The sequence below is a fragment of the Cucurbita pepo genome, chromosome LG12 (assembly GCF_002806865.2).
Source record: "Cucurbita pepo subsp. pepo cultivar mu-cu-16 chromosome LG12, ASM280686v2, whole genome shotgun sequence".
In the NCBI taxonomy this organism is placed as follows: domain Eukaryota; kingdom Viridiplantae; phylum Streptophyta; class Magnoliopsida; order Cucurbitales; family Cucurbitaceae; genus Cucurbita; species Cucurbita pepo.
The window spans coordinates 3,474,994-3,494,211 of NC_036649.1; the positions used below are offsets into that span (position 1 = coordinate 3,474,994).

Below are 19,218 nucleotides of genomic sequence, written 5' to 3' on the forward strand. Positions count from 1 at the left end.
TGATTAAGCAAATGACTAGCAGCAACAAGCTTTCCCTAAAGCTAGAAGATGTGTTGTATGTCAAAGATCATAGGAGACAGAATTTTCATTCAAAGCCTTCATCAAGCAGTGGGAATCCATTGGGAAGTGAGGAGTCGTCAATGAAGCCATTTAAAGCTTGTTACAAGTGTGAAAAACCTAGCCATTTTAAACTAGATTGTCGTGTGAAAGTGGTGTGTCATCATTGCAGAAAACTAGGCCATATTAAGCCAAATTGCCGAGTTAAAATGTAGGAATCAGAAGCAAATATTGTACATAAAAGTAAAAGTTCTTCAGATCCAATTTGGGAACACTACTTAACCATTGAGGTTTTTGACTAGCCAACAAATGTGACTTCAGCTGTACATCAAGATGATGTATCTGCAAATGCTCATGCCTTTATAGACTACAATGAAGAATGGATCGTCGATTCTGGTTGTTCTCACCATGCAACTGGAAACGAAACTCTTCTATCAGATGTTCGTCCACATTGTCAAAAGAAGGTCATTGTGACAGTTGATAATTCAATGCATCCTGTGACGAAAGAATGAGATTTGAATGATGAGAGTGTTCTGCTCAAGGACGTTTATCATGTTCCTGGTTTGAAGAAAAACCTTGCTTCTGTATCACAAATAACAGATTCAGGAAGGTATGTTCTTTTTGGTCCTAAAGATGTTCAAATACTTTCTAATGTGAAACATGTAGCTGCTGATATCCCGTTCTGTGGAAAAAGAAAAGAATCTTTGTATGTTTTATCAGCTAGTGATGAATATATCAAGAAAGCTGGTCATAATGCAAGCTCAACTCTTTGACATGCTCGTTTGGGTCATGTGGGTTTTTAGTTGTTGCAGAAAATATCCACAAAACAACTTCTTGATGGTGTCCCTGTCTTTAAAGATATTCAGCATGATGAGATTTGTCCAAGCTGCCAATATGGCAAGTCTCATCGTCTTCCTTTCATACGCTCAAAGAGTAGAGCTTCAACAGTATTCGAATTGATTCATTATGATCTTTTGGGACCAACGCGAATAGCAAGTTATACCGGCCTTCATTCCGTGATGGTGTTTGTGGATGATTTCTCTTGTTTCAGTTGGGTATACTTCTTAGAACACAAAAGTGAAGTTTTTTCAAAGTTTATTCAGTTTAAGCATGCTGTGTAAAAAAGAATTTGAATTGAAAATCAAGTGCTTGCGCACTGATAATGGAGGGGAATTTCTTTCAAATGATTTTATGGAATACTGTAAGAAGCATGAGATTAAACATCAACTGACTTGTCCAAAAACCCTACAACAAAATGGAGTGGCTGAGCGCAAGTTAGCTCATCTTATATCAGTTTGCTTATCTTGGCTACATGCGAGGAGTCTTCCAAGAGAGTTATGGCATAGCTTTTCAAATAGCTTGCCATGTTGTAAATCAACTACCTCCATGTTGAGGGACAGAAGCATCACCATTCGAGTTGATTTATCATCGTAAACTCAATGTGAATTATTTCTTATTTTTGGGTCTATTTGTTATGTTCTTGTACTAAAACATAATCGAATTAAACTTGACCCAAAGGCCAAGAAATGCATTTTTGTAGGCTATGATACTCATAGAAAGGGTTTGAGGTGTATGGATTTGGAAACAAAGATGTTTGTTGTGTCCAGTGATGTGGAGATTGATGAAATTTCAAGTTACAAAGACGAGGCAGATGACAGCAACAGTAGAACTACTGTTGCACTTTTTCCTGATAATTCTACGCTAGGGAGAAAAGATTTTTCAATTGCGAGAGACATTCAAGCTGAAGAGAATACAGAAGCCACTACAAATATTGAAGTTGCCACAAGAAAAATCCTCAAAGACAGAAAAAATTACCAAGTCATTTGTCTGATTTTGTAATTGACATCAATCAATTTTCTGTTCTGTCCTCTTTTTTTTTTTTTTAGCACTCGAAAAAAATGACACCTGGGAGCTTGTACCAAAGCTATGATGCTGATTTAATTACTTGTAAGTGGGTTTACAAGGTGAAGAAAACAGCTGATGGTAGAATTGATAGACACAAAGCTCGTCTTGTTGCTCGTGGGTTCTCTCAGCAATATGGTTGAGACTATGATGAGACTTTTAGTCCGGTCGCAAAGATGGTAACATTACGGACAATCATCTCTTTAGCTGCTAGTAAAAGTGGAAATTATGGCTGCTTGATGTGAAAAATGTTTTCCTTTACGGAGAGTTGGATCGTGATATTTTTATGGAGCATCCGAAAGGATTTACCTCTAAGGAATATCCTGATTATGTGTGAAAACTTAAAAGACATTGTACGGACTCAAACAAGCTCCTCGTGTTAGGTTTGGTAAGATTGTTCAATATCTTAAGTTTTGTGGTTTTAAGTCTTGATGTGCTAATCCAAGCTTATTTGGTAAGAAAACAACTAGATGCACCTTGCTCTTACTTTATGTTGATGACATGATGATTACTGGTGATGATATTGTTGAAATCAGTAGTCTCCAAGATGCCTCGTTTGTCCGTTTTGAAATGAAAAGATTAGGTGAAATTGATTGTTTTCTGGGTTTGGAAATTAAGAAATGCAATGATGGTTATATTCTCTCTAAAAAAGGACATGCATCATGTTTATTGCAGCGGTTTCGTATAGAGAATTCAAGAGACAAAACTACTCCTATGGAACCAAATATCAAATTAGCAGAAATAAAGGGAAGTCATTAGTAGATATTAAATTCTTTCGTCAACTTGTTAATTAAGAAATGCAATGATGGTTATATTCTCTCAAAGGACATGCATCATGTTTATTGCAGCGGTTTAGAATTCAAGAGACAAAACTACTCCTATGGAACCAAATATCAAATTAGCAGAAATGAAGGGAAGTCATTAGTAGATATTAAATTCTTTCGTCAACTTGTTGGTAGTTTATTCTATTTCGTCAACTTGTTGGTAGTTTATTCTATTTAACTATCACAAGACCAGACATTACTTTTTCAGTAGGAGTTGTGTCTCAATTTATGGATCAACCACATAAGACTCACTTAATTGAAACAAAAGAATTCTTTGTTACATCAAGGTCACTCTAAATTATGGATTAATGTATGAGAAATCAATGTCATTTTTATCGAGTGGTTTTGTGGATGCTGATTGCGCTGGTGACGTGAACGACAGACGCTCCACAACAGGTTTTTGTTTTACAGCAGGCTCTGCTGCAATTTCATGGTGCAGTAAAAAGCAAAGCACCGTTGCTTTGTCAAGTTGTGAAGCAGAATATGTAGCTGCTACCATGGTTACTTAAGAATGTTTGTGGCTCAGGAGGCTTATTCAAGAAATGAGGACTACTCTTAATCAGCCAATTCAAATTAATTGTGATAATGAAAGTGCAATAAAACTTGCTGGAAATCAGGTGTTTCATGCTCGTTCGAAACATATTGAAACTCCTTATCATTTTGTTCGAGAGAAAGTGTTATGGCAGGACGTTGAATTGCAGAAAACACATACTAATGAGCAAGTTGCAGACATATTTACTAAGGCACTTTCCAAAATGAAGTTTAAAGTTTTTCGCAAGGCTTTGTAGTTATTGAGAAATAAGCTTGCACTCTATCAGAATTTAGTATTGGCTAGTTTGAATTAGTCAAGATATTCGTAATCAGTTAATATTTGAAGAATATATGAGTTATGGAATATATTTTAGATATTCGTAATCAGTTAATATCTTTCCCTCTATGATTTGATTAATAGTATATTTTATTTTTTTATTCTAAAGATTTAGTTGATTTATATTTTTCTTATTTGTAGGTATTAATTGGTCGCTTGTATCCTGTTTAAACGTTGATCAATGAACATTGAACCTTCGATCCCAATTCTATTTGTCATTCTTAACTCTGTATTGTTTTATTGAATAATAATATTTTCAGATGTACTCACACTTTTGAGTAGTAGATATTGTGTTACATAAGACAAATTTTGTACATAACACGACTTTAACATCTCATGATTGAGATCAATCTTTAACTTATAGTGACACATGTCTCGTATTAACAAACAACAACACATGCATCACATAGGCATACATAAGCATCAATTTCTATAACTCAGTATCTTTAATCATCATAGTACATGTTATTCATGCATCTAACCGTTCATCCAACCAAACCCTAAAGGGTTATAACACTAAATGCACTTATTTGATTAGTGAAATCTAACAATTTTAAAATTCTTTTAGTTAATAGAAACTTTGGATTAATCATAATCAATATCACGAACAACTATCGTTACAATCATGTACAACTCATATATTTATAATCCCACTCAAAAAGCTTAAAGAGCTAGTGAACCTACTCAAAACCTAAGAAAAACTACTCAACTAGGCTCAAACACAAGGAAATCCAATACAAAATACGGTGAATCGCCAATTCAGGCTGAAAAATTTGGGTGAATCTAGATAAACTAGATTGAACTATGGTGACCAATTCTTGTGGGGTGCTTGCAAAATGAATTGAGTCTCGAAGACCATTTATTTATTTTTTAATCATCTATTCGAAGAATGTGTTCTTGTTGGTAACTATTCTTGTTGGGTGATTGCAAAAGATCTGGCTAGTAGTCTCATGTGGTGTTATCTACCATCTTTGGCAACATTGCCCACCCCTAAGTGACTTTTCAAACCATTCATTTGGTATGATGCGTTCTTGTGTTGTTATTCATAGTTTGAAACTTCTATCGAGAGGATTTCTTAGACTCGGTTTCTTGAGATATACGTTTTTAGTTGTGATATTGATGAAATTAACGAAACGATAAAGTATTACAAACCAACCTAACTTGTTTACACAAGAACCATTGAATTATTTTATTCATTTCGTCTCTCTCTCTCTCTATGTTATATACATGTGGATGTAAAGGAAAAGAAGGAACAAAAATGGGGCCTTCAACCATGAGGGGTCACTTTCAAAAAGTATATCAGAAATGGACACCAATAATGTCTCTCCTTAGAAAAAATACAAAATATAGAAGAATCCAAATCCCACATAAATTCAACCAACGAAACTCCTAAGAAACTTCTTAAGAAACTCCAAACCCTCCCATCACCAATCATCTCATTCCCATCTCTCTCTTCATTTCGTCTATGCACACTATTTTCTCTTCCTCAGGCAACTTCCTCGAACCTTCTACTTCTCGTTCCAATCATTTTCGCCCTTACACGTGTCCCTTTCTAGGTTCTTATCAATCAAGTCAGCACGATCTAAAATTATTGAATGAAACTACCACAATACATTTTGGTTAGTGATAGAGGGAAAACAACGGAAGGAAATTACTCCTCTCTTCACTTCTCAAATTTTCAAATTGTGACGTTTTTGGACCCATTCAAATTATTCTTCATCCCAACAACTCTTATTAAATCATGAACCTAATCCAGTCTAACTATAGGATTTAGTTAAAATATCTATTTACTTATTTTTAAATATTTAATTGAAATTTACCACTCAATTTCAATATATATTTTTAAAAAAATTATCCTTCAAATAGTAAAAAATTATTTTTAAGAATAATTAGGGGATAAATAAAAAATTATACTTATGAAATTAAATAATAATAAAATAAATACCCGTTTGATCATTGGACTCTCTTTTTTTTTTCTTCTTGAGTTGTTTCCTTTTCGTCTTTTTGAGTTGTTTCCTTCTCGACACATATTTTAAATTTATATCTAATCTAATTTTAAGAATGTTCATGAACCAATTTGATTTATAAAGTTTTCGATTATTTGAACCCAACCTAAATAAGTTCATGATCGGACTCAAACCTTTTAAATTGGGTTGAACGGTTGAATTGATAGGATTTTTTGAACGCTCTAGCTTTCTATCTCATTCAAAATATTTTATTTGGTACATTTTCTCACTCCTACTAGTGGAGTAGAAAACTAAATGATGGTTAGCCACTCATAGGGAAATATTTTCTATATCCTCTTTTTTATGTATTTAAAGATTGGGGTATCATAGACAGGTAAGATTGGATGATTTTGAGGGAATCTTTGACATCAACAATTGTCATTTCAACCAAATCCATCAACAAAGCTCTATATATAACTCCCTCTCCATTTCTCCATCTCTCTCATCTTCTGCAATGGATCAAAATCAACATACCTCAAGTAGAGTAGTTGAAGAGTACGAAGACTTGTTGCCAGTGATGGCGCAGAAGCTGGACGTTGAGGTGTTTGTGGCCGAGCTTTGCAGCGGTTTTCGGCTGCTGGCCGATGCATCGAAAGGGGTGATAACAGCGGAGAGTTTACGGCGAAACTCGGCGTTGTTGGGAATGGAAGGGATGAAGAAGGAGGAAGCGGAGTCGATGGTGAGGGAAGGAGACCTTGATGGAGATGGAGCTCTCAATGAAATGGAATTTTGTATTTTGATGGTGAGGCTTAGCCCAGGAATGATGGAGGACGCTGAGGGTTGGCTTCAAAAGGCGCTTGATGAAGAACTAAGTAAAGTTTCTTGTTAGTGTTTTGTGTTCTTGTGATTGTAATTTGTTGAATCGGTGATGAACTCAAATAACAGTGTACTTGTTGTTTAATGGTTTAAGAACATGGGAGCTGTTTATAGTTTAATCTGAATTATAAGAATTGCTGATTTGATAATATCTGAATTTAGTGTTTTAAAACTATGTTTGTTTTCTTACCGGTTGTTTATGATGGGTTTTATGTGGGTTTTTTTTTTCTTTTTGTTTAAAACACAAATACAGTCAGAACAAGGGCACGTCCATAGTGTCATTGTCATGCTCGTCTAGAGCGTGTTGCCCATGGCCGCATGCTTATGCCAAGTCAAATCATTTATGTTTTTACAGGTTACTTTTGTATTCCTAAGGGAGTATGTACTCCAAGGGATATGACTAATTGTCAACTTCTCCCTACCAATAATTATATACCGTGAGTCATTGTTGTTATCTTTTTGCTTGCGTATATAACACCAATTTCAATTTCTCAAATTTTGCTCTCAAAACCTCTCTTTTGAAATCTCTCTCTGTCCCCTTTTTCTAAAATTTTCTTCTTAAATTTGGGCCAGAAGCTTGAGCATACGTCGCTTGGCCGTAGGCGATGTAAGAACGAATTGACTTAACTCGCATATTGCTAGAAAGCGAGTGCAACACAATCGCAAGTCCGCTGCATCAAAAGTGCGATTGTGAAACTTAGCCTCCATAATTGTGCTATCGATCTCATGTCAATTCTTTCAACAATGAAAAGGTCATTAGATAGACTAACTGAAATTACAACCATAGTACATGTAAGTCTAAAGTAAGTCAAATCAATTTAGATTTGTTCGCCCTAAGAATTGTCAAACGCATCAACATTTACAAAATTAGAGGTCCTAAGATCTTTGCAAACTTTCACAAATAAGATTAATTTAACAAATGATTTAAGTAAGAGTTGAGAGAATGTATAAGTCTTAGATCGACCTTTAAATTTACGATGATTAATCTTAGATTTAAAGATGACTCGTTCAGAAATTAGCTTAATCCAGACTAACCTAACAAATATGTTTAAGTTCAAACCTAAAACAAAATTTGAAAAGAAAAGATAACATCAAAAACCTTCTTGAAACACCGGAACTCATATTAAAAAATGATTATCCAAGTTGAATAAAAGCTTTTAAATAGGCTAAAATTGATATGGTGAAATACTTGAAATGGATCCTCTCTCCTTTGTTGAAGTTTAAACTTCCTTTGATTTGAAAACCTTTGGAAACCCTTCTTTTCCGAGATCGACTTAAACTTGGTCACCAATTTCTTTCTTGTTGAGTTCGTGTGAGTGACTATCTTTTGATTTTTATTTTCAATCCTTCTTTTTATTTATGAGTGATTTTTATTTTATTTTTTTATTATATATTCATCTATAGAAAAAGTTGCATCACAAGTAAACATATTAAGTGAAAAAAAATGATAAATCTATCGGAGTTAAATGATTAAATCCATACGTAACCTTAAAAGGTGAATATTAAGTGATGTTATGAGTCCCTTTGTTGTATGCAAATTAAAGAGAAAGTAGAGTTCTTCCCAAGACTTAAGATTTTTAGAAGTTAGTGACTTAAGTAAGGCTCCTAATATTTTATTAATGCCCTCGTCCATCCGTTCGGAGTTGACAAGTTATAGAAATAAAAAACATAGTTCCCAATTTTTTCTACAAAATTGTATAAGAATGGCTTAAAAATTTTACACGTTTGTGGGTAACAATAGTTTGGGAAATACCATGCAATCTAACTATTTCACTAAAGAATATATTAACTATGCTATTTAGTTACATGAAATGAAATGTGGTATCTTACTAAACCTATCAACTCCCACAAAAAAATGTTATCATGGTGTCTTCTAGACTTTGGTAATTCTAGAACAAAATTCATGCTAATGTCGACCTATAGTTTATTAAAAACATTTAAAAGTGTGTTTAGATTTGCAAAAACAAAGACAAATCTAAAAAGAAAAGAAAGTCACGACATAAGTAGGAAACTGGAAGCTCTCCAAGAGAAGCTAAGAGTGGACACATTCATCAACGGGCTTTTTATGGGGAAGAGGAGGATTGAGAAACGACAAAGTAAGTGGAAAAGTAGTGTATATAAGGAAGAGCAGTTGATTCCCTGCTAGGGAATTAGCGGGATTTTGATGCAAAAAAAAAGGACCAATTCACAATAGAAATCCACCTCCGCTCTCCTCATCTTATCTTCCTATTTCTAACGAACAGCTTGACTTCGACCTTTCCAATTTTGAAACATATGCACATTCTTTCCCATATTTCCTCATTTTCAACCTATTAAAAAACAATTTCATTTCAATTAATTCAAAATTATTTTTAAATCATTTAATTTTTTAACACCCTGCTTATTAAAACATTGCAAAAAGTGTAAACGTAAGGTTACAAAATGTGATTTATATTTTAATCTCTCTCCTACGGTACAATTAAATCTTGTTTACCCAACTCCCAAAATGAATAACTCCTTTAATAAATATGCATGTAAGTTATTTATGTTAGCGCTAATGTTAATGTTCTATAAATAGCCAATGTATTTGACTTTGGTAAGGTAAATAGTTTTCAATTCAATCATGGCAAAAGAAACTAGCACACTTGGAGCAATGGTGGTCCTTTTGTTAGTCGTCAATTTGCAGGGCTTTGTTCGAGTTACAAGTGCAGATGATGACTACAATTCACCGATATGGGACAGGTGGCTAGATGAAGACAGAGCTTACTATTTAAGGCCGTGCTTGAATTTAATGAAGAGTGCGAAATGTCAAGTGCAACTCTATAATAATTACTTCAATCTTAGTAAGGAGGAATTGGACTTCAATTGTTGCGTTTTCGTCAAAGTCATGGGAAAGAATTGTGCTCTTGATTTTGCGGGTTGGTTCGATTATCCAATTTTTGAAGTTTATAAGCCTAACCCTATGAATCTCTACAAAAGATGTGTTGCAAGGCTTTCTTCGTCCATCCCACCCATGTCACTGTAACCTTGCAATTATAAGTGAATTCTTACGATCTATTAATAATAAACTTGAATCATGACTGCTTACTCGAATTCATATAAAATTACTGACATAATTCCAACAATCTAGAAAGATCTAAGATATAATTGGGTGTGATTTCTTAAAAATGAAATTAGAATAAAAGAAAATGAATAATTTAATATATACCTTAACAACAACATCTCTAATGTAAATGTGTGTCTATCGGTCAAGGTCATTTTCATTTTTTCTCAAATGTGACATTTTTCCTTTGTTTTGTTTTTTTTTTTTTTTTTTTTTTTTTTTTGCACCAATTGATATTCAGTATCGTTGGTTAAGGAGGGATGATTGGGGAAGGAATGAGAGGAAATCGAGAAGAGTGGGGAATGGTTGTTTAAAAAAATTAATTATTTTTAATTATTTTTATTTGTTTATTATTTATTTATTTATTTATTTATTTATTTTTGTTATATATTACATATGTGTCTAAGCTATCTCCGGCTCACACTAACCTCGGTTTTAGATCTTGGAAACTTGATTCGCATGCTTCCATAGAAAAGGAATACCCTTTTTTGTCAACTGTGTAAGCGGTGATGCTATAAAAGTGAAGTATTGTATAAACCTCTGATAGTATCCTGCTAACTCCAGAAAACTATGCACCTCCGTAACTGTGGTCGGGCTATCCCACTTAGTGACTGCATCAATCTTGGTGGGGTCTACTGAGATTCCCTCTTTTGATACCACGTGTCCAAAAAATGATACTTTTTGTAACCAAAATTCACACTTGAGAATTTGACGTACAATTTGTTCTCTCTCAAAATTGTTAGGACTACTCGAAGCTTTTGTTAGTGTTCTTGAACCATCTTTGAGTACACTAGGTTGTCGTCCATAAACACGATGACAAACGTGTCCAGACATTCTTTGAATACTTGGTTCATTAACTCCATGAATATCGTTGTAGCATTAGTGAGATCAAACAACATCACTACAATCTTGTAGTGGTTGTACCTTATTCTAAATGTTGTCTTCAGCACATCCCCTTCTTTAATCTTAATATGATGATACCTTGACAAAAGATCTATCTTGGAAGATATTGTTGCTTCTCTCAGTTGGTCGACCAAATCTTCAACATATGGAGTGGATACTTATTCTTTATCGTTCTCTTGTTTAACTTTCTATAATCGATGCACAGATGCATCGAGTCATCCTTCTTCTTAACAAATAGCATCGGTGCACTACAAAGGAATATGCTAGGTAAGATGAAACATTTGTCCACTATATCTTGTAATTAAACATTGAGTTCCTTTAATTATGCTTGCGCCATACTGTAAGAGGCTTTAGAAATAGGTGCAATTCCTGGCTCAAGTTCATACCAAAATCTACGGCTCGAAAAGGGGGTATTCCTAGTAAATCTTCCGGAAAGAAATTCAAAAATTGGTTAACTATGGGTATTGAATAAAAGGTCTTCTATTTCTTTTTTACATCTATGACACTTGCTAATATGACCCAACCTCCTTGTTGTACCAGTCTCTTTGCCTTCATCATTGAGACTAGTTTAGGAGCAATTTCAATACATGCACCCTTGAAATTAAAACTGGATACGGACGGAGGTGAGAATATCACCTCCCTCTTGTAACAATCTATACTGGTATGGTTCTCAGCTAACCAATCCATCCCTAGTAGTATTATGTTGAAATCCATCATGCTAACAACTATCAGGTCTACGTTCAAGGTTTGTCCCGCTACTATTACTTGCCCATATTTACTCTATCCTTAGCAACTAGGTCTACTCTTATTGGGGTACTAAAAATTAATACTTGCAATAAGGGTTGTAGTTCGAACCCTGCTTGACTAATAAATGGGAGAGATATAAAGGAATGTGTAGAGCCAAAATCAAATAAAGTTAAAGCATATTATCCTAGGACTGATAGTGTACCTGTCACCGGACTTCCGAGTGTCCCTATTAGTGGACGCATACGCTCTTACCTGAGAGGGAGTCTGCATAGGTCTCTCAGCTCCAATCGGTTCTCTTAGTGGATGAACTGGGTTTTCAGTTTTCCTGGTCGTGCAATCAGTTTTCCTGGTCGTGCAATTCATAGCAATGTGGCCCTCTTGGCCACACCAAAATATGCTCTAGTTCCAACCATACACCTACCCCCACGCGATTTTCCACATACATTGCACTCTGATCTTCCTCTTCCTCTTGCCCCTTCTTGGTCTCTAGGGCGTCTATCTGCATATCAAGGGGGTGTATATCCACATATCGAGGCCTACATGTTAGTGGTTGTCGATGTGAGTCCCTCGATTTATACAGTCGTTTCCTCTCAATAGTAACAATTGACTCTCGACATACCTCATCTCTAGGTTTCTCCATAGCTTTAGTTGTTATTAAGTCGGTCTCATAAATGGTAGGGTCTATAGCTTCCATTCTATGGCGAATTTCTGGATCCAAGCCCAAAATAAACCTCTCGTCCATTTTCAATTCTATGTTCACCAGTGTCGGCGCGAACCGTTTTAACCTCATGAATTCCCTTCCATATGCTGCTGGAGGCGGCATAGCCACGTCTTTTCGAGTTACGGAGCCTTCACAAGCTAGACTCTCTCTACCTCTACCTCTACCTTTTCCTCTCATAGGGAGTCGTCCCCTTCCACAACATTCTCTTCCATGTCCTCTAGGTGGCATGGTTCTAAAACCAACATATCATTATTCTTTAGTCTACTATTTTCCAGCATCAATCATATTCTATAATATCATAAACATAGAATCACAACAACAATAATTCATGTGACACAACCCCACACATCCTTCACATATTACCCTATGTAACATACATGCATAAGTTTTCATACATACATCATTCATAACATCGGTTAGGGGTTGTGTATCAGAAAACTCTTCATTGTAATAATGCAACATGACATCCCATACATGCACATCATCATAACATGAGATATCATCATACTATGTCATATCATCATCATACATCTCATGTTATCATACCAGTATGCATCATCATCATAAGATATCATAGCATCATAATACATTACATCATCATAACATAATACATCATCATAACATATCATAACATCGTAGAAAATCACATAATTATAACATATTACGTCATCATAGTACATCCTATCAACATACATGACACGTTCAAGGGTCATTAGACATGTGTCATTATACATAAGACAAGTCTTTGAGCCAATAGTAGGGTCACTTACATGGTTGGCCTTAGCCAAAGTTCTCCTTCCAATCAAACATTCAATGTTTAACCTTCAAATTTAGCTTCAGGAGAGTCCAAAACCTAGGACTTCAAAACCCGAGCTGAATAGCCAGTTATCAACCGCATCGAGCTGAAGCTGAGCTAAGCTACTGAAGCCAATGGGAGGACACATGTTACGCACGTGTAGCGGCTGGAACGTGCACAGGTTGTGAGTCGGATTAGGTCACTCTCATGGGTGCACGGGTCTGCCGATGGGTTGTGAGGTAGTGGTTTCCGTCTGGACTTAATGGACTACTAGGCCGCTAGCATCACTGGGGTATATGAATGGTTGGGCCGCGGGCGTGTGGAGTGTGGGTTGATGCTGGCAAATATTCGAACCAAATCAAAGCTCGATGGATTTCTTCTTCCTCACCTGACACTCGCAGTTTGCTTCTTCTATTTTCTCTCTCTTCCTGAGGCCTTCCGTCTTCGTTTTTTTGTCGTCCCTCCCCTCAAGATCCGGCAACCTTAAGTCTCCTTCCACTTCTCTTTCACACCTGAAGAAATGGGGGCATTCGTGTAACCTAAAATCGAGAAGCACGACGTCACCGTTTATTAAAAAATAAACTCCTCCTCGTTGGTGATGAGACTATGTTGAAAATCATGATAGAAAGACGTCGTTAGGCTTACCGTGGTGTGTTCCGAGTCATCGGTCGCCACTTATGAGCGTGCATTGTCCATTACGGCGTTGGATCGAATCTCTCTATCTCGCCAGCGTCGTGCTCCAAGAAAGGATTTCGTGGGATTTCCTTATGCTCTGTTACTCTCAAACGCAGGAGGCGTTCGGTTGGTTGTTGGGTTGAGGGAGTGTGATCTTTGTAGGGGTCGTGGGTTGGTCCGGTGCCTTGCCGAAAATCTCAAATTTTCTGGCGACTGTGTATACATATTTTCTTTTTATACGGTTACACATTCATCTATGTTTGCTCTCAAGTAATAACTTTTAACCAAGTTAATTCCCTTTACTAGAACACACCCCTAACTAATTAGCTCAACTATGAGTCACTGTAACTATGCCATCAAGGCACATGTACATGGCTAGGTTAGGACACGCCTTTGATATCACTTGTTAGGAGCAATAAAACTATCTATATCCATAATCATAAAAGTGTCTATACTTTTAGTTTCACCTAAAATATATCATATTAATGGAGATAATGTCCATCACTTACTTACCCATGACCTTCTTCCGTCCTAGCAAATGTGCGGTTTGATTACACTCCAACAATATTCATATGAAGTAGAAGGCCTTATATCATCTCTTATATTTGTTAGATAGAGGAATTCTCAAAGACGAATGAAAACTTCTCCCTTTCCGTTTTTGCCACCAAAATCAAGAGTGTGTTATCATCTACGATTGTTTATGATTCCTTAACAAAAGCTATAAAATTCATCCAGACAAATGAATCATCTAAGATCATTGACTATATACGAAAAATTTAACCAAAGAAATTTCCATAAAATCTAATATTGTCTCACAAATTCTCACACAGTCCTCGTAAATATTCACTATTTAATGATTTAAGCCCAAATTTCTCCCTTGAGGATATATTCATGAATTTTAGTTAGAATTATTCATTCAATTCATTTACCACTAACAATAAATTTGAATTATTTTAATTTTACCAATTTAATTTTAGAAAAACACATGAACACATTGGCCTATAAAATTTTCATTTATTTGAATTATTTAATTTTTTTAATACGCCTACATATATATTAAAGCATTACAAAAAGTGCAAATGTAAGAGGAGGTTACAAACTTAATGACATTTATATTTTCACCTCTCTCCTATGGTAGAATTAAATCTTCTTTATCCAACTCCCAAAATGAATAACTCCTTTAATAAATATGCATGTAAATTATTTATGTTACACTTGTGTTTTCTTGATTAAAATATTTCTATAAATAGCTACTATACTTGACTTTGTAAGGTAAATAGTTTTCAATTCAACCATGGCAAAAGAAACTAGCACACTTGGAGCAATGGTGGTCCTCTTGTTACTAGTAAATTTGGAAGGCTTTGTTCGTGTTACAAGGGCAGATGATGACTACAATTCACCGATATGGGATAGGTGGCTAGATGAAGATAGAGCTTATTATTTAAGACCATGCTTGAATCTAATGAAGAGTGCGAAATGTCAAGTGCAACTCTATAATAATTACTTCAATCTTAGTAAGGAGGAATTGGACTTGAACTGTTGCGTTTTCGTCAAAGCCATGGGAAAGAAGTGTACTCTTAACTTTACAGGTTGGTTCAATTATCCAATTTTTGAAGTTTATAAGCCTAACCCTATGAAACTCTACAAAAGATGTATTGCAAGGCTTTCTTCGTCCATCCCACCTATGCCACTGTAATCTTGAAATTATAGATTAATTCTTATGATCTATTAATAATAAACTTGATAACCTTAAAAGTTTCTATCTTTTTAACTTTTCAACNATGATCTCAATCTAACTCACTATAGATAAAATTAAAATCTTAAATAACAACATTTAACCACTTTAGATGCTTATATTGGTAAAAAATTTAATGAATTTTCAAATATGTTGTAACCTTTGGGAATCACATATCTACACACCAATGGTATGATATTGTCCACTTTGAGCATCGTGGCTTTGCTTTGGACTTCCCCAAAAGACCTCATTGTGGGGTCCTTAAGATTGGTCAAACCCGTAACGAACTCCTCCATTTGGTCCACCTCAGCTGGCGACGGAATCCCGAAGTTCATGCACTCGTTTTCGTCATCCCTCCACGCGTTCACGAGCATCGTCGTGGCAACTCTGAATGGCGAAATGCAGTTGACACGTATACCATAGCGGCCAAGTTCGCAGGCAGTGTTCTTAGTGAGGCCGACAATGGCATGTTTGGATGTTGTGTAGGCGTGTGGACCCATTCCTCCTGAAACGCCTGCCACGCTAGTAGTCGTGATTATGCAGCCGGTAGCTCTGGGTATCTTCATAGGCGTCGTCGTGTGCTTTATGCCTAATGTGACACCTTTGACGTTCACACACATCACCTGCTCGAAGTCGTCGAGATCATGAAACAGCTCCTGTGACGTAAAACAACCCATAATTTTTCTATCCTCCAAATCTCCTACATAAAACACTAAAACTTTTGCAACATTTCCTCCCTTAAGGCTTCAGAACTCGTCAGGATCACTCTTATCAAAACGATTTGGATCATTCTAAGTTCATGATCCTGACGAGTTGGAACATTTTGAAGGCTTCTGATTTTTCTATTAAGAAAAATATCCATAATTTTCTGCAAAAATCATCAATAAAGGTTACAAAAAACCGAGAGGATAGAAAAATATCCCCAAAAATAGGGTAAAGCAATATACCTTTTGTGGCTGTTTGACATAAGTGAAATTGGACCACATACATCTGAAGAAGAAGTTTGGCTTTGATTTTCTCGACATACTTGGTGGGAATGGTCTTCTATTTTGCTTTCCCATCAGACAATCTTCTAATTAGAACATACAAGTTCTGGCAAGCCATAAACCATTTGCTTCTGTTTTAGAGCTTTGAGGCCTTCAAAGCTTAGGTGACCATACCGGTTATGCCAGAGATTCTCCAAATTGTGTGCAAGAGTGTGAAAACATTGATCCTCCTCAGATTGAATCTTGGCAAGAAAGTTAAATATCCTATCTATAGACATGCTTGTCTCAATGAGAAGACCTCTCTTAGGGTGATCCACCTTAGTTATCACGAAATATGATAGTCAAGCCTTTCTCCTTCAAATGACCAATGTTCAAGAGGTTATTTTTCAATTCAACGACATAAAATACTTCTGTGATAACCTGGAAGACGTTATTAACTTGGAGCTCAATGCATCCTTTTCTTCTCACACCAATGTTGGAGTTGTCACCTAGCTTTACAAACTTGTGAAAGCCTTCATCTAGTTCTAAAAAAGAATTCTTTATATCCACACATGTGGTTGTTGCAACCTGAATCTAGGAATCATGTGGTTTCTTGGGTTGCTTTTTCAACATGGGCCATAAAAAACAATTCTTTTGTTATTACAACTTCTAGAGCTTCAATTTTAGACAAACAACTTGTTGAGTCCAACTTTTGTTCAACCATCTCTTCAACATATGCCATGTCTCCTTCCTTTACTATTTGGAAATAGGTGTTTGAATCTTCTGTCCTGTCCTTTACATTACAGTCTGTCTCATCGAGAGAAGCAGCGGTTCAGAAGTTTCAGCAAAATGAGCTTGTGATTTCTTTCCTTCATTGTTCTTGCGACATTCATACTAAAAATGACCAAGGTCATGACAATAAAAACACTCAACAAGACTTTTGTTAAAACCTGGTGTCCCATGTCCTCGTCCTCTACCTTGAAATGTGCCACCTCCACGATTTGTTCTCCCTGTATTATTGTCAAGAGCGAGCTTCAACACCTGCTCTTCCACAATATGCCATTACATACGTTCTTCATGAACTAGTAGACTACTCTGCAATTCATCAATGGTCATGATGTCCAAATGGTTGGATTCTTCAACGGAGCAAGCCACGTAATCAAACTTTGAAATCATGGAGCGCAAGATTTTCTCAATAATGCTAACATCACTCATCTTTTTAGCATGAAAATGCATGTTATTAGCAATTGTGAGAGTACGAGAAAAGAAATCAGAAACGACCTCACCTTCCTTCATATCAAAGGTCTCAAAGTCCTTGCGGAGAGCCTCTAGTTGTGCTCATTTCACCTTTGTATTTCCTTGGAATTTTTTCTTCATTGAATCCCAAATTTCTTAAAAAGTCTCTTTATCCAAAATAGTCTCCAGAATTGAGCGATCGATGGCCTGGAAAAGGTAGTTCTAAGCTCTTTAAGTCTTTCAATTTCTAATCTGATACCTCCTTCTTCACTTCATTCGAGTAATCAACGTCATTTGCTACAGCGGAAATTCCAGACTCAACTTCTTGCCAATATTCTTTATAGCGAAGAAAGTTCTCCATTAACATGCTTCAATGATCGTAGTGACCAACAAATTTTGGTATTCCTGGTTGAAGAAAGCTGTCTTCAGTAGTCATCTTTAGCTGTAGCATAAAGAGATAAGGCTCTGATACCACATGATAAATGTAATGCAGTATTAGAAGATAAGTTTGCAGAAGGAAGAAAATTCAGTTCTTTATTATGTGAAAAATGACTATATTTATAGCTAGTACAATGCTTAACAAAAACGATAAATAAGTTCTAACAGAAAGAAGAATATCATGCCAAAACAAAAAATGCTGCAGAAGACCATAGCAATGACTTGATATTTAAGATTACTAAAATCAAAAAATGGCAACTAAAACTTTTGCAACATTCTCTCCCTTTGACGGATGATGCAGCCTTTAGATTAAACTTCAAGATCTTGACGACACCAAGCAACATGCGTAGTTTCTCAAACATAACTAGAGTCAAAGATTGTCATGATATCAACCACTTGCGTTTTAGTGTGACAATGTTGTAACATCACAGTTCCATCTTTACTTAAATCACGGAGGAAGTGGAAACGAACATCAATGTATTTGCTTCGACCGCGCCAAACTGGATTTCTGGTAGCTTAATAGTGCACCTCTTATCATAGTACACCACTGTAGCTCCAACTGGGATATAATAAAGTTTTTCGAGCATCCTTCTCAACTATATGGCCTGGCAAGCACAATTTGCAGCATCAATAAATTCAACTTCAGTAGTGGAGAGTGTGATTATGGGTTGCTTCTTTGAGGACCATGAAACAGCTCCACTGTGGGTTGCTTCTTTGAGGACCATGAAACAGCTCCTGAACTTAGCAAAGCACAAGTTGCAGCAGCAATAAATTCAACTTCAGTAGTGGAGAGTGTGACTATGGGTTGCTTCTTTGAGGACCATAAAACAGCTCCACTATGGGTTGCTTCTTTGAGGACCATGAAATAGCTCCTGAACTTAGCAAAAATGAACAATCTGATGTACTTTTTCTATCCCCCAAATCTCCTTCACAATCATTCTGATGTATTTTTTCTATCCCCCAAATCTCCTTCATAATCATTGTCAGTGTAGATAGTACGCTCAGTATTACCATATTGCTTGTAGAAAATATCATATGTGGGTGTACCTGTATTGTTATCATATGTGGGTGTCCCTGTATTGTAACAAAACATCCTGTTAATGGCTTGAAAATAGATTTAGGTAGGATTAGCCAAGTACCTAATGAGAAAATTAACAGAAAACATGATGTCAGGTCTGGTTGATGTTAAGTACATTAAGCTTCCTACCATTTTCATGTACAAGGTGTTGTTGGCAGGCAAGCTAGTAGAATCCGTAACAAATTTAAATCCAGGTACAATAGGATTATATACAGCATTGCAGCTGGCCATATTAAATCTTTCCAATACCTCTTGGGAATACTTCTTTTGACAAATGAAAATACCATAAGCTCGTTGTGACACTTCTAAGCCAAGAAAATATCGCATTTGTCCAAGATTAGTCATATCAAATACCTTCATCATGGATTC

At 35.9% G+C, this 19,218-nt stretch overlaps 3 protein-coding genes across 3 annotated transcripts; 2 read left to right on the plus strand and 1 right to left on the minus strand.

Moving 5' to 3' along the window:
• Positions 1 to 1,629: 1,629 nt before the first annotated feature.
• Positions 1,630 to 2,102, plus strand: LOC111807018. Its single transcript, XM_023692583.1, has 2 exons — positions 1,630 to 1,833; positions 1,944 to 2,102. Exons 1-2 carry the CDS (start codon positions 1,630 to 1,632, stop codon positions 2,100 to 2,102), a joined length of 363 nt encoding a protein of 120 aa, XP_023548351.1.
• Positions 2,103 to 5,941: 3,839 nt separating this feature from the next.
• LOC111806335 (calcium-binding protein KIC) lies at positions 5,942 to 6,630 on the plus strand. The gene has a single exon (XM_023691599.1). The coding sequence runs from the start codon at positions 6,112 to 6,114 to the stop codon at positions 6,484 to 6,486; it is 375 nt and encodes a 124-aa protein (XP_023547367.1). The 5' UTR covers positions 5,942 to 6,111; the 3' UTR covers positions 6,487 to 6,630.
• A 6,450-nt stretch (positions 6,631 to 13,080) lies between these two features.
• Positions 13,081 to 17,694, minus strand: LOC111807020 (short-chain dehydrogenase reductase 2a-like). Its single transcript, XM_023692584.1, has 4 exons — positions 17,593 to 17,694; positions 16,902 to 16,991; positions 15,379 to 15,788; positions 13,081 to 13,234 (listed from the first exon to the last, which is right to left on the minus strand). The coding sequence occupies exons 1-4, from the start codon at positions 17,692 to 17,694 to the stop codon at positions 13,081 to 13,083; spliced, it is 756 nt and encodes a 251-aa protein (XP_023548352.1).
• Positions 17,695 to 19,218: the final 1,524 nt, after the last annotated feature.